This window comes from Drosophila kikkawai, chromosome 2L (assembly GCF_030179895.1).
Source record: "Drosophila kikkawai strain 14028-0561.14 chromosome 2L, DkikHiC1v2, whole genome shotgun sequence".
In the NCBI taxonomy this organism is placed as follows: domain Eukaryota; kingdom Metazoa; phylum Arthropoda; class Insecta; order Diptera; family Drosophilidae; genus Drosophila; species Drosophila kikkawai.
In genome coordinates, this window is record NC_091728.1 from 7,892,237 (window position 1) to 7,916,149 (window position 23,913).

At 38.1% G+C, this 23,913-nt stretch overlaps 1 protein-coding gene across 7 annotated transcripts in view; it reads right to left on the reverse strand.

The window, feature by feature from the left end:
• Positions 1-23,913, reverse strand: part of bru2 (bruno 2) — a 53,306-nt gene that overhangs the window by 18,972 nt on the left and 10,421 nt on the right. For 3 of the 7 annotated variants that reach the window (XM_017168700.3, XM_041776134.2, XM_041776139.2), the window contains 2 exons: positions 22,423-22,505; positions 19,049-19,097 (listed from right to left, as the gene is read on the reverse strand). In XM_017168700.3, coding sequence (XP_017024189.1) covers positions 19,049-19,097; positions 22,423-22,505 — 132 coding nt within the window. Of the gene's footprint in view, positions 1-5,480; positions 6,015-10,550; positions 10,903-14,610; positions 14,797-19,048; positions 19,098-22,422; positions 22,506-23,913 lie in introns of those variants that run through there. The other 4 variants (XM_041776135.2, XM_041776136.2, XM_070283268.1 and 1 more) reach the window with 4 other exon arrangements.

Genomic DNA, 23,913 nt, shown 5'->3' on the forward strand with positions numbered 1-23,913 from the left:
ATAAGTGACCATGAACATATATTTTATGTAGACAACCATAACTAATTACAATATTAACTATATTTCTAAAGTATATAAATTATAAACCCTATCTGAAGTGTATCTTTAGACTCGGTCTTTATAAATAGAACCATTTTTTTGTTACATTCGATGACCGCTTCTGGCTGCCTTTGTGCTCCTCATTCAATTACCGCTGCCAGCGGCTATTCCTATTCTAATGTTTTCCATCCCATTTTTTTCCCCCTTTCCCATTGACGATGTTCTCAAGTGCTTCACTGGCAACTTGCCCTGAAGATGGAAAATTCTTAAAAGCGGGGAAAGCGGAGATCAAGCGGAGCTAAAAGTGCATGGAAAAAAGGGGAGTACTATACCCCCCCTTTAGTCCATAAACATATTTTTTCTAATATTTTCCTATTGCTTCTATATTATTTTTTATGTATCAACATCTTTCTTTAGTTCTTGGCAAGCGAATCATCCACTTGGAGATTGTTGAAATTGAACTACAAAGAGGTTGCAGTCTCGAGTGGAACATGGAAATGACTTAATGAAAAACCACTTGAGCAATATCAATCAGCCAAATGTACGTCTGCCTTTGGATTTTCCTCTGTGAGTTCTGCATTTTCTTTTGGCTTACTAATTGACAACATAATCAAGAATTAAAATGTCAGCTAAATGCTTGAAAATGTTTACACAGAAACAAGTGTAATGGGAATTTCTTTTGATTTTATGTAATTGGAATCATTTTTAATAACCTTTTTGAAGGTCTTTAATTTATAGTTATATTATCTGAATATTATATTTTTTAATTAGAACTGTTTCTAATAGTAATATAGTTTTCTTACTCTGCATTCGAAATTTGCAACTTAGACAGGCCTGAGATAGATACAAAATACCAAATATTCTGACAGGTTGAGCTGGTCTGGCTGCATCTATGGCTGGATGATTAATTTGAGTCTTGAATTCAAAATTCAAACTGAAATTACGCTTTTTTTGTTGTTGTTGTTGTTCTCCCATTATTTGCAGGTCTGCTTTCGGTCTCCGGCAAACTGGTTCTATGACGCACGTGCTCCGGAGACAATAAACGTTTCTGTTTTCGTGGTTATTGTTTGGGAGGGGGCGTTCGGGCGCTCGTAAGATACATTTTGACGTCGTATCTTATGTCACTTTATCTCGCATGCCTTGCTGCACATTTAATCTCGCAGATACTCTGCACTCCCCGGACCCCCCACTCGACTCCCCCGGAGGTGTCTCCGCATTTTTGTGGCTGCGAGATGTCACGTCAAAGGTAAATTTGATTGCCAGTCAGTCAGTCAGGCAGTCAGGCAGTCAGCATCTCTGGAGGTGCTCAAATCTTCAGCTCCTCACTCATAAAATACCTCAACTTGTACCTCGAACGTACCTTTAAAGTACTTTTTGTTTTTCATATTTTTTTAACTTGCCTCGAAATGCGCTTTGCATAGTAATCAGTTGGGAATCTTTGGCGAACAGCAGGTGGAGCTAAGGTGATTACTTTGGTGATGATTAGAGTGAGGGAGTGTTTGTAATAGGCAGCTTTTCAGCTTAATTCTGAGAAAATAATGCTATTGGGTATGGAAATTAGGGGCTTTAAAACTGTTTATTGGGACTATGATGCTTATAAATGGGCAATCAATCGCAACAATAAACAGTTAACCTATGTATTTTAAAACAATAGTTTGGCTATAAACTTTCTCGAACTAATATTTCTAAATTCTTGATATAGCAGTATTAGAGAATTTTATACTACAATTTCCAAGTATACATTTCCGATTCCTGGCTATTCTGCCTGGCCTAGCCACCACTTCATCGTCCGCCTCACATTATCAATTTGGGCTGCTAAGGAATTCCCCTCGTATTCAAGGCTTTCAGTCTTAATTAGCTGGAAATTCCTCAAGCGGAATTCATCTTCCATGTACCCCAGGATCTCCATGCCAAAGAGGAAGGCCCTCTTATCCTTGCCACAGGATGAGATTATGCACTCTGCACATAAATATGGTTGTACAAAGATACTGCCACGCTCGATCGCTCCAATAAATAGGCAATAAATGGAAATTTGCTGGCACATTTTCCTATCACTCGTATTTTCCAGCTGCAAAGTTTGATTACCGATTGTTTTGAGTTTGCATTGGTTTGGGGTTCATGTAAATATATGCAGATGGGAAACTCCGATTTTCAGTGTATCTGTTTGAGTTGTTTCCCAATTATACACAGCGGAAAAAAAGTACTTCTTTGAATAAACTTAAATAATATGCCTTTAATTTATGCTTGAATTTAAAAATAAGAGAAAATTTAATCTAATATTTTCTTAAATACAGTTTCAATAATTTTATGTCCTAGATTAGTCTAATTCTTAACTTTAGAAATATTTATCAAATTAATTACCAACAATATAATGTATATATTTCCTTTTTCATTTAATTTCTTCTAAATAAAACTATAATTAAGCCATAGAATTTTGTTTTCTGTGCACACACATCCGATTCAATTGATTACGTATTCCACATTGTTGTGTATTTGTCGCGACAGAATTTCATTTGGTTCTTATGGGACGCTCAGTCGATCATGGGGACCCATTGAACTAGCCCCCTCTGTGCCTCCTTAACCCCTCGATGGCCCCTCTTAACCCCATTGCTGCCATTGAACTGTAACGCATTCGGCATTGTCTATGCAAAATGGTTTCTACTGCTGCTGCTGCTGCTCATTCTGCGGTGTTTCAACGAATTCGTCTGTTGTTCAACTTTTTGGTCACTTGTCAATGTTTGATTTTCTGAATGGAGCGGGGGTTTTCCCGGGAAAAGATAGAGTGGGTAGTGACGGAACTGGGCGTGGTTAGGCCAATTGTCAAATGGCTAAGAGTTCGCCAGATATTAGCTGGGCAAACCAATTGAGTTGTTCGAGCTAAGGGGAGTTACACAAGGAGAAACAGGGGTAAATGAATTCCCCAAATTAGCTTTTTGTGAGAAAGCGTGTTACCTCAGTGTTTGGAGAATTGCTGCTTGTGTTCTATACTCCGTAATTCCCTTTCTTCCCAAAAATTAAACCCCCTGTTTAACCCATCAATTGTCTGCTGTCTAACACGAGGCATGACTTGCATATTTAAGTGATATATGCGAAATGAATTGTTGACTTTAACTCTACCGTCTGACTTCGAAGGTGTCCAAAAAGCAGTTGATAAATAAGCAGCTAAAAGGGAGACCAACTAGCAAGCGACGAAAAAAAACAACAAATAAAACAACCAGAACAGAAACCGAACAAACGTTGAAGAAAAAACTATAAATAAATAAAGTGCATGTATTTGGAAAGCAATTCGATGCAGGCGAGCGACGAACGGAAAATAATAATTTTACGGCGAGATCAAGTGACTGGGGGAGGGAGGAAGGGACGGTACCCAGAAATAGGGGGGCGGGCGGTAAGCCAAAATGGCTGTCAGTCAAAAGTGAAGTGTAACAGATGTGTGTGAGTGTGTTACATAAGGTTGTGGGTTTCAGAACTTGCGGCAATGCATTATAAATGTATTTTCTTCACACACACTAGGGGAAATAGTTGGTATAAAATAGAGGGATTATAATTTATTACTAGTTACAGGTCAATATTTTAGTTACTATTTATTTTTCCCTTTAAAAAACATTTTTAGAATTACTTTCTTGAAGTAGTAATTGTTCTAGTTTTAAGAAATTGGAATTTAAATATACCAAAGTCGGAGAATGGCTTAGAGATTACATAACATTTTATTTGTAGATATTATTTAAAATATATTTCGCCAGTGCATTTTTCCCTCTTAACGTGTGCAAATGCGTTAACATAAATGTAACACGTTTCGCTGTGGTAGCAACAATTGCAACAGCCACTATCCACATGTCACGTAGCTTTTGCATGCCGGCGACAGAATCGAAAACCCCAAAGACCCCAGAAATTCTTGTGACCCAGGAAGCTGTTACATCCAAAAGGACCAGACAGGAAACAACACAGGATAGAAAAGGATGGAGTATAAGAAGGTAATAGAAATATATTTAAGTCACTTTCCTTGTCATTGTAAGAACTCAAGAAATATTCCAGAATATATAAAGCTTACTGATGGAAGCTAAAAATATAAACCTTAAGAAACAATAAATTAATTATATATATTTTTTCAGAGACTAGTTGATTAAATCTTTAGCATGGGCTTGCTAATTAACGAGTCACGAAATCATCGCGGCTGAAGTTATGCAACCTGAAAACGAACTTGAATTGTTGGAATTGGAGAAGAAAAGAAACACATAAAAATCTGAATTATAAAGCAGAAATATAAAGTCTTGATATCTAAGAAATATTTTCGTTTTTTTAAGATTATAAATTGCCTAAAAAACATTTTTTTATGAGATTAAAATTCCCCCAAACTGCTGTTAAATATTGCTGAAAAATTATAGGTTTGTATGTTTATTTATTTATAATTAATGCACAGCAAATCTACTTGTATTAGTGTTTTAATTCATTCAAAACAAAATATCTTCCTGAAACCAAAATAAAAACTAAACGAAACGAAGAAAAACCAATGACTGTATTTATACAATGTTTTCCTTTTCCACACATTCCCTTCTTTTCTTTTTTTTTGTAGTCTCTTTTGTATGAGGGAGTTCAAAAGTCCCTTGACAAAGCTAAAATTTAATTAGCCGCCCAGCAAGTGGCGTTTGCAAATGAAATTACACGAAACACCCCCGCACACACTCCCTTTGGGTCCCTCACATTGGTTTAACATTTAGCCACTTGGCGCGAAAAGGAAATAAAATACACGACAATCCAACAAAAGCGGACAAGGGGGACTAAAAAAAAAGGAGAACGAAACTTGCATCGAAACATGAAACTCCCCCCGCCCCCCCAGCTATTCATCCTCGTGCTTTCTCCGGAAAATTGCTGTGCTGCACTGTGTTTTGTGCAGGCGCCCTTAGCCCACCCGCCTGGCTTTGTAATCCTCGCGAGCTTCACAATAAACACGAAAATATAATTTGCAGCGTTTTTGCGCAGAAACGCAATGAGTTTTAGACAATAGAGACCACAGTGAAGCGTCATTAGGAGCAACATGTTGAAGGGGACATTTTTCATAGAATATTTTCTACCTTTAGGATTTCTTAAAGACATTATTAAGAAATTTTAAAGAAGCAATGATTGGGGGTTCTTTTATTTATTGAAGGTAAGTGTTTACATAATTTCTTTTTTTATAGTTTTTTTATAAAGGACTTAGTATTGTACTAAGATCGGATCAGATATGAAATTCAGAAAATCTGAAAATGTTGAGCATTTTATTTTATTTCTTATTTCTGATGTATTTTAAGGACTACAATAAGGCTTTATATTGTTCTCTTGATAATAAATAAACATAATTTCTACACCTAAAAAATAACCCAAATTAATTTAAGAGTTCCCCCATACAGTTACTTCACTGTACTCGGTACCGAGGGGTTAGCCGTGCAAGTAACACTAATTACCTGGAACTAAATATGGCGCCGGATTCGGTGGCGGCAGCCAATACGTTGCCGTTATCGCCGGATACAACTGATGGCCATTTGTGGTCATGTTTGTGGACATGCCCGTGGACGGGTGGTGCTGTTGGTGGTTGCCGGGATGATGGTACTGATGGTGCATGGGCGGCGGTGGCGAGTGATGTGGTGGCGAGGAGTCCGCGGAGGAGGGGCTGCCGGAGCTGAGCTTGTTGCTGTAGCGGACGAGGATGCTGTTGTTGTTGTTGGGCGGCGGAGATCCTCCTCCTCCATGGACTTTGGACAACAGGGGGCGCTGGTCGCCATTTCCAGTTGCATTTCCATTGCCATTTCCGCTTCCGTTGATATTGTTGTTTAAGGAATTGCTGCTGCATTCCATGATATTTGGATTTTTCATTTTATTTATTGGTCGCTAGTTGGCGCCAAACCACACGCACGAGGAAAAAAATACTTCGAAGGGTTGAGAATCGTATTTTTCGATTTAGCTAAAACTTGGATTTGCTGGTTTATGGGCCTCCTGGGCTATATTAAAAACGAAAACCAATATTTTATTTGTATTTATTTTAGCACAAGGGCTGCCATTAAAATGCCACAATTATTCACTTGTGCATAATTTGAATTTTATTTGCCACACACACACACATAACACACGCGTTGATATTTCACTCTTTTTTTTTTTAGGACAACGCCATTTTTGTATATAACTAATTAATTTGCCATATTGTCCGGCGAGTGCAGTTAGCCTTTTTGCAATAACGCAATATTTTTTACGATTTTTATTGGCATTCAGTGTTATTTACTTTCAATTTGTTGCACATCCCCCATATCGCTAATGGCCCAGACATGACCCGACCGTACAGTCTGTCCATACAGATGGACGATATTTGTTTTTATCGTTACGATTATTATGGTGATCACATAGCGCAGTTATTTGATTTTGCATTTAATGTCCGCTAAGGAGCCTCCCGCAAGCGATATTAAAATAACTCATAACAAATAAACCAAAGAAATATTTTAATCCATCGAGCTTTCGCTTTAACAATTTTTATTAGCCATACCATATTGTTTTCTGTTGAAAATATAATTTGGAAAATGGTAATACGACAATGTTTTGTCAGGAAAAAATGTGTTTTCCAGTATATGTAACTGCCTTGGGCAAGTTTTTAGTACGTTGAAATATTTCCAACTTAGCACTAAGCCACTCCCATCTGCTGGGCTTTCTACCTTTCTGTATACATAACACCTGTGTGAAGCTCTAATCAGCTTGAATGGAGTTTAAAAGAAACGAATGTCTGTGTTTATACAATAAATGAGATGGAGACGGAGACGAAGACCGAGGGAGAGCTGGAGAACTCTGTGTAAATAATTGGTAACTCGAGCCCCATGTGGGGAGTTTTGAGCTGGAAAACTAAACAAGCCGACAACTGTTCGACACCTAAACATATACGAACAATATGAAATTGTGAAATTTGTAGCTTATTTATCTAGTCACAACACCAACAAGCGTTTGACTCTCAAGTTTGGTTTATTTCATTGTGAAATTCCATCTAAAAGTGTCGAATATAGCTGGTGATTGGGGCTATTTATGGTACACTATTAGAACGAAAGTACTTTCGAAGGCAAATATTTATTTTATTAATAGAAAGATCGCAACAAGACTATAATAATATTATAAATATTCTCAGAATTTAATATATTAAAGCAATCATTGAAAAAGCCATTTCCTTTATATAGATTTTTCAGGCTTTCTACTTCACTTAAACTATGTATTCCCAATTGGTATATGTTTTTAAAGAAACAAACATTCATATTATAAAACGAAAATTCTTTGAAGACTCGTCGTCACATGGTATTTCAAATCTGTTTGCATTTCAATAAGTTCATAATTTGCATCCAATAGCTCGAGTGCTTTTCCCAATTTCATGTGAAATTTGAATATTTTTTTTGGGAGTACTCGTATTTTCTAATTTAGCCAGCTTTTCCTCTAGCCCCTTCCCCACTCTCTTCAGCTCTCCACCTGCCTCCATTTGTCTATTTTCAATTTCTTGTGACCCAACTAAAATTGACGTTTGCCAGTCTATTGACAGACTGCCTAAAGAAGACGATGATGGGCTGGGACGAGATGATGATGCTGATGCTGATGTCGGAGCTGATGGCTTCTTGTTTGTACATGGCCAACATATAGACATAAATATGCGTAAATAGACAAGTTCCCCCGCTGCGCCCTTTTTCCTCCTCATCTGGGGAATGTAACTCAGAAGAAAGTGCAAATATTGACGAGAGTTTCCATTTTGCAGGTGGCCCAAAGTGGAACAGTTTTCTGTTTTCTGTCAGTTGAGAGAGTTGCGACATATGCTAAACCAATTGATTCGGTACGCGAACATCTATAACTATATATTGTATATATTAGCAGCACGTGGGTACATTTTCTGTGACATTTTCGTAATCACATTGTTAACGCTTCGCTGGGCCCTCGACGAATTTTAAATTACGGCATAATTTTTCTAAGTGCCCTGCACTTCCAATTTAAAAAAAAAAAACATAGTTACCTGTGCTGTTCCTAACCCACATTTTGTAAACTTTGTACACTATCTCGGAGCTGAAAATTAACTTGACAACAAGCTTGGCTCGCAATTATCGCATAAACTTCGCATTTACACTCTGAACTTTGCCTCATGTGGTTACCTTTTTTTCTGTGTTTGCCGGTAGTTAGATCGCTGTTGTTGTTATTATTGCTGCTAAATGAAAATATTCAGAGCGTAAAGTTACGCTTTTCCATTATAAGCGAGTCATTCGATGCATGATAAAACCTAATGTGGAGGTTTCGGTCTCGAAGAATATCGAAAGTGAGTTTGTGATTCGGAAACAAAACTGAGGTTTATTATTACCCAAGAAGGTAGAATGTTATATAATTATGACCACAATTAGGCTTAGTTGAACATTTGAATAAGTAAAGTGGGTTTTAATATGGCAATTCGAATAGTTTCCGCCTTGAATGTGGTTTAATAGGTAATACAAAAATATGTAAAATAAAATAAATGTTTTAAAGAAACAAAATGAATTTCAATCCATATATTGGAACACAGGTAGTATTATTTATAGTAAATATGTCACCAGAATGGTGTAGCGGACAAATTGAACTTACGTATCAGCTAAGCTCTGCCTACTTTTCAATTTATTTAAATATTTTCAAGTTCCTTGAAAACTGAATGCTTCTTGACGAGCCGTTGACATTTTGTATTTAATACGGCCTGCACTCAGTGTCTTATTTTTCCTAGTGTGAGGCTCTTCGAAAATGAAAAGCGAAAGAAAATTTGACAACTGACAATTTCCGTTTGTTGACTTCGTTCGCCTTTGAGTGATTATTTACCGAGGGACCATTTTCTCTCCCATTCCAATGATTCATTTTCTCTTCAAAAATCATAACGCGAGTGGAAAATGTGGCATTACAATGATCCGAAAACACTTGTTCTCTTGGGGATATTGTCGGGGATTTTCACTTGTTGGTATTTGCCCAGATGCGGAGAGATATATTTTATTTAACTAAATGGGATGCTGAGCTAAGGTCTGAAGGTTGACCTTGCCGGTGAGAGGTTGACGAGATGGTGACGAGGGCGTTGGGGTGACGACGAATGGTGCCGGGGGAGGGCAGAGCTCATCGACAGCCGCGGATGAAGGCTATTTATATGGCCCGGCGGCACACCTAGTTCCAAGCTCACACACTCGAGTCACTCGACCGGAACGCCAATTGGATCGGAAATCGCCTTTTGTCTGTTATATTTGCCAACTTAAATATACAAATATATATATATATATATATATATGGGCTGTGCCGAACCCCGAACCCTTATCCCCAGCATTCTTTTTAGAACTTCCCCTCTGAGCTGCCCATCATCAGCTGTTCTGTATTCACAGTAGACTTCTGCATGAATGCATCCAAAACGACAAATGAATCACTTATTCTAGAAACGGGAACACACTTTTTACTGCACAGTATACTTGGATGTGAGTGAGTAGGGTAGTATTCTCTGTTTTGACAGACAGTGTTCTCACTCATTCCATAGTTGTACAGCTGTTTATGAGTACAGCAAAAATGGTGTGCAGTAGTCAGGCACTGTACAGTGTTTTGGTGTGCAGTTGACTTATTGTACAGTGAGTGAAACTTCATGACTGGTACATGCACACATATAGAGTTCTCGTGTGTACTATGAATTTCTTATAAAGAATTTTATTTTATTAAAGAATTTATATTTAAATTTTTAATATTAGAATGGAGAAACATTATTTTATGTACCATTTTTATGCACTTATTGAAGAATACTGAACTCATCTGCACAGTTGTACACATACAACTAACAAGCTGTACAACTAAAAAGCTGTACAGCAAATATAGTACTCACTCCCGAAGGGTACAACCATATACTGCACTCACGTAAAGTGGGCACACTAAAAATGTTGTGCTATCTACTTCTGGCCTATAGAGTATACTGTACAGAAAGGATTGGGTGCAGTATTTTTAAGAACTCTACACTACTGTACAGATCTGTTATGCTACAAATGAGTACATTCATGCAGAAGTCTAATTCACAGTGAATTCAATTATTTTCGATTATTTTCACAGGTAAATAGAATTAGGCAACAAGTTCATGATACATAGAGCAGCAGTAGACAATAGCTTGTGGGGAAAATGTAAAGAAATATATTTAAAATCGATTCATGATTTCCTGAAGAAAGAAACCTTTACTATAGTCAATATTTCGAGGAAAATAAATAATGGTTTATAAAAGGTTGATTTTTCTAAGCTTTACACATAATGATAACCACTTGTATACATTTACTTAATGATATTTTCCATCACTTTTTTATTTTTTTTCAATTCTATTCAATTTGATATTTTTTAAAATTGACATTTACATTCCCCAAAACTTATTACATAATATTCTCTAACCAACAATCCCCCTTAAACAGTCCCCACTGTACTTTCTAGCACCAATCCAACAAATTTCTTATCGTACGCTAATTATTTAAATGCTATGTGCATTTCAAAGCCTCATTTACAAACATTCGAAGAAAAAAGCGCTGAATTTGCGTGTTCTGAACGATTTTTCACTGACTGCAAGTCGGCCCGAGTATCTTTGTATCCGACAAATACCTGGGAATCGATCACACGTCTTGAACTTTAGCTTTGACACGCGCGTGCGCTTCTTCGTAATTTCCGTCTGCTTTTCCGAACTAGCTCCACAGATCGCTCTTATTTTTTAAAGCCAACACGTCTCCGAGTCGAGAGTATCTGTTAGATACGAAACGGGGGAATTTCGACGATTTGTTCAGGGTTTTTGGTGTATTTTTTCCGCAGTCGATCCGAAAACGCGACTGATGTCTGGGCGATTGAGTGACAAACTGCTGGCGACGCTTATTTTTTCGCTGCCGTTTTTGCGCTTCGTTCTGCGGTTTATTTTACTTGATTTTTGTTGTTGCCATACTCTATAGTTGTAGTTGTATCGCGTATGTACTTTAGCCATTGTGTGCCCAGTACTCGGTACTCAGTTCACGATGAGCCGCATGGCGACGTCAACGACAACGGCAACGGCAACAGAAGCGAATAGTTCGAATACAAATACAAAAAATATTATCATTATAGCCGCTGCCATTCGGCTTTGTGTCAAAATGGCAATAAGAAACGCGTGCTGGCTTGGAAAATGGGAAAACTATGAGGATTGAATGAATGTTGAAAGTGCACTTTTAGAAAATGTTGAGCTTTTCTTTTGGGATGGAAAGTAAGGCTTAAAATCTTTGATTCTTAGCTCGAACTTCAGTAAAAATCTCTTAATTTCCTCAAAAAATTTGTAACCCAATAGTTACTTCCCCTTATCTCCAATTAAATCCGGCTTTCTGAGCCGGGTTTCCCCTTTCTCAGCGGAATCAGCAGTTGCATATGTTACACGTTCAAGTCGTATATATTCTTAAATATTTCCATAAACACTCATATTCCTCTACCTGAAAGAGGCCTTCGGCTTGGGGTCTGGGTTTTTGTTTATTTTCGATTCGTTTCGCATTTCAGCAGCCAGCCAGTCAGTGACAGTCCGTCACATTCACGGCAGTTGTTTAAGTTATCATTTAACAGCTCAGAGCTAAAAGCTGGGCAAGCTGGATCATAATTCAGCAGAAAATTGTAAACACTTTTGGTCAGCTGACCCTTGTATAATTATATTTACAATAAATTTGCAATCGAGGCTTAGAGAATACATATATCTAGAATAGAAGTAGATATCATCTCTGGATATATGAAATGGCCCCAAATGATGGGTGTGTGGATTGCCCTTCTTATCGCTGGCTGTGTGAATGGTAAATTTAATTAAAACCGAATGGAAAATAAAACCAAAACCGAGCCATATGCCGCCGCAACAAGTGCTGAACTGGGGGGAAGGGAGGGAGGGGTGGAATTATAAAACAATACGCCCCCTAATTACCGAGATACAGATGCAGATACAATGGGGGGGACGAAACACTTGAAAAGAACAGACGCACCAGGCCATTTTCGATAATTGAAAATAATAATTAAAATTCCCTGATTGAAGGGAGGCAGCAACTGGCAAAGGCAGACAAATAATAATAATAAAAGCGTCGAGAAGGATCGTCGGCTGACGTCCACAATTGGAGTGAAAGATGGCCATAAAAGCCGGCACAACTGCAGGGCATACATAATACGATTTGTATCTGTTAGTATGCAAAACGCGTTGCCAGTATCTGCCAGCTCCACCTCCCTTCGGGTTTTTGTTCTTTTGGGTCATAGAGCCCGTTAGCCGTATTTGTCCATCAGAAGTCATCATGGAATCGGTTGTCACATTCCCCCGTTTCCATAGAATTTATAACCCCCCCTTGCCCGCTCTGGGCGTGCGTGATTTCTTCAATTAATTGCTGTCTCCGCTGGGCCCGGCTGCCTGCCAAGAACTTCGAACGTTGCAGAATGTCGTTCTCGACAGCACTTTTTGTATTTCCCATCATTGTCTACACCTAATTGGAGGACCAATGAAGAACTTGCCGGTCCATTGTGTCCGCCACAGCAACGGCAACAAAGGTCCATGAAAATATGCATAATTCTAACAGCCCAAAACAATGACAATTGTCTAGGTAGATTGCAATTCATTCTGTAAATCTGCAAAGGGTTTTGTGCAATGCTTGAGAAATACAGTAAGTGATTGAACGAGGAGTTTGTCAATTATGAAAGAGTCAAGTTTTGTGACTTCAGAAAGCAAAGATTAAACAATTAAGAAAGTTCTTGCAATTGGCTGAGGAATTTTGTATACCTTTTAGGCTTCCCAATTTATAATAAATACAATTTAAAATGCAAAAAGTATTTGTAAAATCTTTCCTGTATATCCTATAGATAGTGTCCAAGTCTTAATTGCTCAATAAATGTCTCGCGTACAAAAATTAAAGCATGCTAGAGCTGTTAAGTAGCTAACTGGTTTTGCAGTCGTTTGAAATGGCTCATAAAAACGCGTTCCAGAGAGACGCTAAACGCAGGCTAGATCAATCTGCTTTCTGGCCACATCTCATTGCTTCTATAGAGCAAGTGCGTGTCGAGTGATTTCTCATTTCCCCGGCTTTCCCATTAATCTCTATCCCTATCTATCTGGCTCCAATGCAGGCCCCTTGCCTTTTTGGCTCACAAATCTAGCAATTATTCACATATTTCAATTACCGCTCGTCAAGCGTAAGAAATGTCTGGTGGCACACACATGACAAACTGCAGCTGCAAGTGCAACTAGAAAATGCCACTGCGAAAATGCAACGGCAATTGCAACACAGAATGCAACGCACTTTCGACACGCAACCTAGGAAAATTTCCCCGATTTCTGTGGAATTTCCAAAGGCCCGTAGAGCAAAGATACAGATTCAAAGATACAGATAGGATATACAAAGCAAAACAAACTGCAAACAAAAACACTAAACAGCTGACTTGACTTATATAAACAGAGCCGGGGAAAAAAGCTAATTTCTTTGCGCAAAAATAATAATAATAATGGAAATGAATTGAAAACTGGTTGAGACCGCAGCCGGTTCGCTGGAGACAGCCAGAGGGAGTGAGAAACTATGAAGAGAATCTGGGAGAAGCCGGCGGAGAATGACTCAAGCTGCAAGCCAAGATTTTTATTTGTTTAGCCGTTTCGGGTTTTTGCTCCTTTTTGCATTTAATTATTCGCTTTGGTTCGTTGTCGTTTTCGTTTGCTCTTTTTTTTTTTTGTTGTTGTCAAATATTGTCGGTGTTTACTTTTTGGCAATTGCCACACGGTATGACAAATCCAATCCAATGAGCTGCGGGAGCTTCTGCTGTTCTTCTGGCATAGGAAATTAGTGTTTTAATGGCATTTATTTTCGTCCCCCGTCGAAATCGAAATTGAAATATGTACGACGTATGCTCGCCCCGATATTTTCCGGATTTCTTTGCGGTAGATTTCCCAAAACCTATTAACTTAATGTTGGCTAAATTATGAATTATGTATGTGAAAATTCTTGAATGAATCGCCGAGGGATATTCAAGAGAATGTGGAATTTAATATATTCTTTGGTCACTTTTATTTAGAACATTTTGAATATTTTCAAATATTTGTATTGGCCTGTTTGCAAATAAATCCAAGCAACCTTCTAGAATATTTTGAATTATAAAATGTCTTTGAAAGTACATTCCTTAATATTTGTAATCAAATTTTTTACAATAAATGATGTATCTATTTAAGGATCAAATTATGAATTTTTTGCATATTTTTAAAAGCACTTAAGATCCCATTTTCAATTGTCCGCATATCACAATTTTCAAACATAATTAAGCACATTGCTGTTGATTTCTTGCAACCAATTGCATTAGTTATTTACAATTTGTTGCCACACCGCACACAGTTGTCAATTTCCAAATCGTTTTCCCAATTACTGAATCAACGATTAAGTCAGATGGAGGGAAATATTTCAATCAATTGGCTGTGCCAATAGTTTATCAATATCGTGAAGTTCTATACAGATACACTGCGTGGCGGCCAACGCTTTCGTTTTTCAATTAAGGCAACGTAGATTTATTTAATTTAAAGAATTTCATTTATATCATTTGGGGGAGACCAACCGCGATACGATGCGATACGAGCTACACACAGATACGGATACGTGCCGCGAATGAATGACAACTGGCGACAACTACAGCACGTATCTAGCGGATACTGGTGCGCGACTAACGAATAGCGAATAACGATCGACAATCTATAGTGCGATCAACGATCCACGATCCACGATCGACCGGCTGACTGAAGAGAGTCCCGCGTGAAGACTGAACGGCAAAGTCAAAAGCCCGCGGGCACTTCGCCCCGCCGATCAATTGCGCTGCACTTTTGAAATTATTTCAAAGCTGGCAACGTCGCTGCGCCACTTGCCGGCTCTCTCTCGCCGTAGCTCTCTCTCTTTCCTAAGCGATCTCCCTCTCTCTCTCGCTCTGTCTTGCAGAACAGCTGTTTCGGACACTTGTGGCTCGCTCGCCAGAAAGCTAATTAGCCACGCTCGTTGCCTGCCTTTAGATGTTTGTTTATTTATGTTTGCTTGCGGAGTCATCATGGGTTGACACTATATATGAGCTCTGTCTCTCTCTCGGCCAACCGCTTCCCTCTCTCTCTTTGGGTATATGGCTCTCTCTTTCGGATTAGTGCCGGGTTGACTCAGCGGTTTTCGGGAAGCGAACTCTGATACGTGATTGAAACATGTATTTGCTTTGATTGATTGAATTTCACTTATTATTGGAATTGGGGAAACTCTGAAAATGGTATTAAATGCTGTTCAAATATATAAAAAATATCTAAAGAATCTAAGCTTCCGTTTACTTTGACTTGAGCTTAAATGACCATAATTTTAGCTATTCATATATAAAAAAAACTAAGGTTAAAAGTTTATTGCTTCGACTGCAATAACATTACATAAATCACTGGGCATTTAGCTCCTTCTCACGTCTCACTAAACAAGTTGCCCCACCGTCCGTCCCCCATTTGCACGCCTCATGTGCAACCCATCCCAGGTTCGAGATCTTCTAACACATTTAATGCCAAGCCAAAGTTGTGTGTGCTCACTTGACAAGATCGCGACGACCTAAAAGGTTTCGAGACGCGAGCAATTAACATCTGAGCTACAAAAAACAAGCCATCGCAGATACAGATACAAAGTATCTGTATATCTGGCCGATGTCGGGCGTTGCGTTGAGTGTATCCATATCTATAGCTATCTGGCTAAGCGAGCGATCACGTCAAGCACACAGAAGAAAAAATAATGTAAGTCTTGGGGAGTGCAACTACAAAAAGATATCTACTATAACTCGGATATCATCATACTTTTTATCTGACATTTTTCTTTCTGTGCAGGCTTTGAGAAAATCAATTGAAGAACGGTCTTTGAAAGCCTCGCTGAACTCGCCAAACATAGAAAAGCGCTTTGTTTTCGCTGGCCAGGCCCGCAGAACGCTTTATAATTGAATTGAAAAGTGTGCTAATGCGACCAGCAAGCGCGTATCTCAGTATCTGGCAGATACCAGGTCACACACAACTGCGGGCTGAAAATTGCAAACATGAAAATGCATTCTCAGATCTGAAGATAATACCGCCAGAGGAACGTTCATTTAAATTCCCAACTCCCCAAGAATCTCACGGATGCTTAAGTGACAGAAAATATATTAATTATCGTTGTCATTGTAGAAGATATGGAAAAGCTTTTTGTTATTTTATGTGTGTCAATTTTAATTACCATATGCTTACAGGCATAATCTTAATTAAATAATGACTAGGTTTAGTATTTAGCATTCATATTTTTGTTGAATAGCTTTTAAAGTTGTTTAATTCAACATTTTCTATGTTTGTCAAGAAGATACATAGTTTATTTAAATAATTTCCTTTTCTATTCTTAGAGTCAAGCTGTGTTTTGAAATTGATTCGACGCTGTCAGCGCCTGACAATTCGCAAATTAATAAACCCATTAATATGAAAGCCAACAGGCGTAGGAATAAAATTGTGTTCATAAATAAATTCGTACGTACGAGCGTATATATGTATCTATGTATCTATGTATATCTAGTTGCATTTTGCTCGCATCTCATTAATTTAGGATAATTTCGAATGGCCAAAACGAACGACAGAGAGGGCAACAATCGATGGATGGCAGCAGAAAGAGACGGATGCCAGAAGAGGCAGCAAAAAGACGTTCTCAACCAAGAACGGAGCAACTAAGCCAAGCCAAAAGGGCAGGCTAAAAAGGCGGACAGCAACAACGTCGACGACAAACGGCAGCTAAAAGTATTTAGAATTTCTGGCATTTTGTCAAGTGTCGCCAAAACATTTCGCACAAAACACGCACGTGGAAGGGAGACGGGGCTAAGATATAAAGCGTGCGATAGAGATGGCGAAAAAAGGGCGGTGGGGCGGTGGGCGCTGTGTGTTGTTTTTGTGTGTACTAAGGCGAATCTTGCACTTGTTGCATTTGCGAAATTTGTGTGGCATTTGAAAATGTTTGGCATTTGTTTTTTGCACAGATACACTATCCCAAACGGGTACATGGACTTCATTTGCATATCATATCGATACCTTTTTCTTTAAATAATATTTTCAAATTTTATTCAACACTTTTAAATAATTAAAGGTTATTTTTTTCAATATTTGTTTATGAAAGGATGGTAAACTAACTTTTAATTTATTAGGTAAGCCATTTTTGGACACCAAAATATTTTAGTATTAAGTTTTTATGTAAAAGGGACTTTGTTTTAAATTGTTACAAAGGAACATTCCGTATTAACATTTATAAGAATTCTTATGTTTTGTTTGTAAGAGCATTTAGTATTTTCCATTTCAAAAATGAAATAATTTTCCCAGTTTATTATTTTCTGGTTTCCGTTTTGCTGGCTTCGGCAATTAATTTCCTGATAAACTAAGGCAAAATCAGAAATAAGTGCATTTTGACAATACTTTGACATTCGGACACCGTCCGCTAAATTGAACACCGGACAGTTTTGGTTGCAAAGCACACACCTCATTCATTTAGATTTTTGGTGGCGTTATTTGTTAATATTCTCGTTTATTAAATCGACGAAACCAAATGCAAACCGACTGATATGTTGGGAACTGAGAGCAAGATGCTCGCTCAGATGGGTGCCAATTTTTCGTTAATTTACCATAAAATTTCGCTGTTACGTATTTTTAATTTTGTGATTTATTTTTGTCACGCGTACACACACTTGACGCAATCGAAGAAAAACCCCAACAAAAATACAGCTAAAAGAAAATTTTCAAATGGTTTTTGGATTAGCCAGTGATATAGAGCAGATAAAAAAGTGTTTTTATTGGAAATAGAGAATACAACTATTTTACCATTTGATATTAAATGGAAATAATAAGTCATTAAATGTATTGAAACTTATTTCATGTATAAAAAAAAACTTAATAACATATTATCGAAACTTTTTCCCATCTCTAACCTTAGGTAGTTGGCCCCTTGAGCCACTTGTACACAATAAAGGAAAACCAAGGAAAGCAATTATGTAGGGGGTGAAGACAGAAAACACAAAAGGGAACAACAATCGATGGACATCGATGTGAATGCGAACGATGCCCTAAACATTTCCGCTGCACTCGAGTCAGTCCAAAGACAACAAGAAATGCCAGGAGTCCCTCAGACACACGCATACACGTATGCCAAAACGGAAGCGGAAACGCAGGGCATAAGTGGAGTGCAAGAAGGAGACAGAAGAAGGACATGCAGGGCAATCGCTTTCCGATTTCTGCGATAGGCAGAAACAACGATTTTCCGATTTGTATTTCGCAGTGAAAAGGAAGGCTACGGAAAGCTGTAAGTTGTCAACGTGTGTGATCGCTCATGTCCTTAAATAATTCTAATTATCAAGGTAAATATGTTTACCTATAAAGTTATTAGCTACCCCTTAAACCTTTCAGAAACTTTTAAGATATTTTAAAAGGCAAATCGCATAAATTTTTAGAAACATCTTTCAAACTTTGAGCTTAAACCTCTTTGCTTCCGAAAGTAATATTTCATTGCCACTCATTATTCTTATTGTTGAAATTCTTTGCCCGAACGACTTCAATGGTTTTTCCCTGTTCTTTTCAGCACATAACCTAATCGATTTATTGGTCTCACACAATCCAACTAATACCCGGACTGTAGCCAGTTAGTCGCCCCCCTCTACATATCCTTTCTTCTTTTTTTCTCTCGTTCTTTTTTTTTACTCGTCCTGTCAGTTTGAGCATTATTCATTTTCATTGCCGCATTCCCTGTTCGAACCTCGAATTCTTTTGCCTGCTTTGTTTTGTGTAATCAAATACAGACACTACACCCCTCATCTCCTTGATGCCAGCTTGTGATTAAGCCCGAAGGCTCGCACACACATACACTGCAGGAAAAAAGCGGGAACAGGCAATCAACTGCCAGGGGTAGAAGACAGACAGCAGGAGGAGGGAACGAGGCGTAGGCAAGGGCCAATATGCCCCGATAGGATACACGAGTATCTAAAGAGAAAAACTTACCGTTTCTGTTCTCACTATCCGCCGGCTTCATCTGAATGGGATGGTGCATCTGTCAAAGAGAAAGAGAAAAATGGAAGGAATAGTTAAAAAATGGCTAATAAGTATGTGATATGTGATTGGAAAGTCCAGTCCTTGGTTTAAGAGATGGTTCAGTGTAGTTATTGAATTGCAGTTTCAAGGATTTTATTTGGAAATTTTAAAAATCCATTAAGAAAATAAGGTGTGTTTATTCCAGCAGTTTTTGATATCCTTTTCTAAATTTATATATTAAACTACCAAAACCACGCTTCTCTTTAAACAACTTTATATTTTCTCCCATATTGACCAAACCTAATGCTAAATAGGTTAAACCAACAACCTTCTATGACTCCTTGTAGATCAACAATGATTTCATTAGTTTATTGAAGTGGTGTTCGATCTCATTAGATTTGATTTTGGACGGCAAATGTAAAGTGCTAATGAAATAGCTTTCGAAAAGGACCCAAAGATAAATGAAACAAAAAGGAAGAGGAGGAACCCATTTCATTAACGCCGCCATTAGCACTTGAAAAATGCAATTCAATGCGATGCTTTTAACAAGTTTCCCATTTATTTTACATTCGTTGGCCCAACTGATAAGGTCCCTGGGTCCTTTGGTCCTTGGTTCTGTCAGGCAGTGGCCATTACTTTGATTTCAATTAACTTTTCATTCAAACGGTTCGAGTAGCGGAAATGATAATAATAATACTTACAACGATATTAGAAAATGGAGCTTCAATTGCAAGAAACTTTTTTATATTTCTTTTTTTTTTTTGCATTCGTTGGCAGTGGCGGACTCTGAATGAGTGAATGATGTTCAGCAAATTGAAATGAAATGCTTACGGGTTGAGGCCGACCATTTCCACGTCCCTTTTCCAATCCAAAACCGGACAGAACCGGGGAATAGAAGTCAAAAGGCTTTTGCACAAATTACGAGAGAATGTCACCGCCTCTGGTACTTGGTCCTTGGTCCTTGTCCAGCCTCAGATCTACCCCCTCATTGTTGCGCCATTTTGCTGCTCTATTATTCAAAATTGACAGTTGAATGAGTAAAATGGCCGTCTGCCTTTTCTGGCATTTCATTTAACTGAACTGTCTGTCTGCTCTCGCCGAGAAGGACTGCCAGGAATAGTGTGGATCCGGGCAAATGTCTGTGTCGTGTTTGGTTTAGTAGAGTCCTGTCTGAGTTACCCTTTTCAATTTAATGGCATCGAGGCTCTAATGCGATTTATAGCAACTTACTATTTGGCCCTTTTCTGATTGACAATTAGCTGTCACAATATTATGGTTAGTTTTAGGGTTTTATTTAAATAAAAAAGGGGGAAATAGTAGAATCATATATACCTTTATGAGAGGCTTTACAGCACTGAATAAAAAGCATTATTACGTTTGAAATTTATATTTTTATTTAATATAATATTTAATTGAAAAAAAATTAATTAAATGTATTTATCTGCCTTTGTTAAAGCAGAAAAACATATAACATTTTTAATTAAAAGTTAAGTTAAATAATTATTTATTTGTTTTAAGGATATTTTTATTAAAGAATTTATAAAACTAGATTAAATTAAAATGCCAAATAAATAGGTGGTCTTTTTATAATTTTTTCAAGTTTAAAAAGTTAATTTTTAAATACAAAATGCTTTAAAATTACCCAAGAAATCGTTACCTTTTTGTGAAATAAATTTTTCATGGCATACTTTCAGGCTCCACACTTAAGTTTGCCATCTCACTCTGTCTTTTACTCCCTATCTCTCTCTCTCCCTTGGACGGCAACTGTGTCTTTTCACACGTGTCAAAAAATAAAGGGAAAGAAAAGGACACCGGCAGGACACTTAATACCTATACACACTCACACGGCCAGCAGTGGGCAGTTCAAAACAAAATATTTATTGTGGCCGAGCTTTTCCTGTCTCCACGTGTGAGTGTGTGGAAATGCGGACATTTTAACGTCTGTTTACCTATCGATTATTTCAGGTAAATTAAGTAGCTTCGGAGCTGACGAGGACCTCGATGTGGCTGTCGCCATCGATGTACGACGTCCGACGTCCGATGTCCTTTCTGTTGAGGGCAGTCTGCCAAATGCATTAAAGGATCAGACACGCTCACACCCACATAGTACGCATACCTGGACATTCAGGCAGGCACTTACTTACACAAACAAAGATCCACCACACACATACACACACACACACACACACAGAAACTATGGGAGTTGGGGGCCATGTGGTCATTATTTTGACAATTACACACGTGGCGCCATTTGACCAGGCTCCTGTTTCCACATGTGTGTATATGTGTCTATGTGTGTAGTCCCTTCCGCCCCCAAGTTGGATGTGTGAGTAAGGCAGGGTCCTTGTTTTAGTGGCAACCAAACGTTTCTATATGGATTTTCCATTAACGATTTGAATATGTAAATCATGGACGGGTGAGTGCCAACAGTGGTCTCGAACTCAATTTATTCGTTTGTTTTGACTTGAACCTTTTTTTTTGGTAAAGAATTTTTGAGATAAATTTTTAGTTTGAAAAATATATTAACATAAATCACTTAATTTTATTTGGAGAATACAAAATCAAGAGAAACCTCTATTAATGGAAAGATAATTAGAGTTATCTCGCATATTTTATGTAATATTTATAAGACTTCTTTGTAAAGAATAAAAATCATTCGTTTTTCTTTAATTTATAAGTATTGTTTTCATATAAATGTCTAGTAAGCTATCACTGTTCCACTCAGTGGATATAACCATCCGGCCATAGCCCATTCCGGATCGAAGCCACTCTCTCTCTCTCTCTCTGTCTCTGCCCCCTTGGAATCTTAGTCTGTTTGCTTGTGCGTGGAACGCTTCATTTAATACGTTAACAATGAGATTGTCCTCAATAATTGAATCCACTAATTGACTGATGATTACATTTTGTGTTGGCCCTGCAACAACAGGCCGGGATCCGTCGCAGGACCCTGTCGCTGGCCGCCCAATCTTCCCTCCCCCAAAAACCATGCATGGAAAGTATGTCATCGATCGATCGGGGTTCGCAAGCGGTTGGCTTTCTCAAGCTGTATTATTCAAAAGGGCGTACAAACAGTTACTACACTTGCTATAAAGTCATATGTGTGTATACACACACACACACATACAGCACGCAGACACACGCACACACATACGCAAGAATACGAAAAGAAACGCACACATACACGGACATAGAGAACAGGAAAAAAACGGGCAGAACTCAAAAGCTACATAGATGATATAAGAATGAGATTTTTGGGGAGTATCAGTGTATCGGTGTGACTGTGTGTTTGTGTGGGTGGAGTGGGAGTGGGATTGGGGTGAGGTCAATGTAGGGGATGTACTTACCCCGTCCAAGGTCTTGATGTTGTGCAACGCATCCTGGGCGCGCAGGGCGGCCTTTCTTGTATAGTAGGTGACAAAACAGCACCCTGCAAACAAAATGAAACAATCGAATACAAATCGAATACAAATCAAACGAATCGATAGACAGTTGCAGACAAGAACATATGATACAGAACGAACGTACTATATAAAATATATATACAGAGGAGCCATTGAAAAACCAGCAACAAAATATGAAATCGCTTGAAAGATCGCCTAAAAGTAATCCATATTTCTTAAGAAGCATAGTTTTAGGCACTTTAATGGGCGATTTGAAATCTGTTATGTTTTCCTATGGCCTCTGATGGATTTATCAGATGCATAACTTCTTAAAAGAAACATATTCTTGTTAAATTCACTAGATTTAGGGTATATTTTATCATGCATCTGGGACAGTTTAATCGAGGCTTAAGGCTAAATTTATTTAATAATAGATTCTAAATGCAACAAGGCTTGGCATGCGGATTTTTTGTTGGACACGAGACGAGCGCTTCATGCAAGCCATGCTAAGAAAATGAAACAAGGACAATATTAAATGGGGGACTATGACTGAGTTAAGCTAGAGGTATGTAGATTCCTTTTAATATTATTTAAAAACCAAAGTCCCTGTGAACAAATGTTTATATATATTTTTTTCATTAAAAAAGTATATTATAAAAATAGCCACAAGGTTAAAGTTAAAGATCAAGTTAAATAATAATAAACTCTTCTCTCTAACCAATTCTTTATTAGCTTCTGTACCTTAGTTTCCAATATACTTAAATATCTTTAATATAATAGTCTTCTATTTCCTCCTCTCTATCCATAAATTTATTTCTATCGGATTACTTATTGAACTTCCGGAAAGTTGCTGCTTGAACCCTGCGTCCTGAACCCATTTAAGCTATCCACAGGTCCATTACGCAGATTAAATTATAATCCACCTCCAACAATGCTGCCCACAACCGCACTCCTGGCGGCTATCATCGTGTTAGCCGTGTGCTCGAACACCTTGCTCCAAGGATTAATCTACATCTACCCATACGCAACCCCTCTAGAGTCTGGACCATAAATATGCATAATGGAATTTACCTTTTCGCTGGCGAGGAAAGTTTGCAAGCAAATGCGCATATTATTCTAATACAGCCAAAATTAACCAGAGCAACATGCTCGTGAGCTACAGGATACAACATCCTGCACTCGAGTGTGTGTATGTGGGCATGTGGAAGTTTTTCCCGTTTATACACGCACAATTATGGCCAATTACCCCGGCCAGAGCCAAAACTTTGGCCAGCAGCCCTCAACACCTGGACTGGGAGGGTGCAAGTTTTAATGTTGATGCGTTCGCCTCGCCATCAGCATAATCATATTACTTGATGCTTAGCCCGGGGACGCAATTGATGGACATTGTAAAATTTGATTGAACCCCCGGCTAATCCGTACATTTGTATGTATGCCCATGGAAAGGCCTTATGT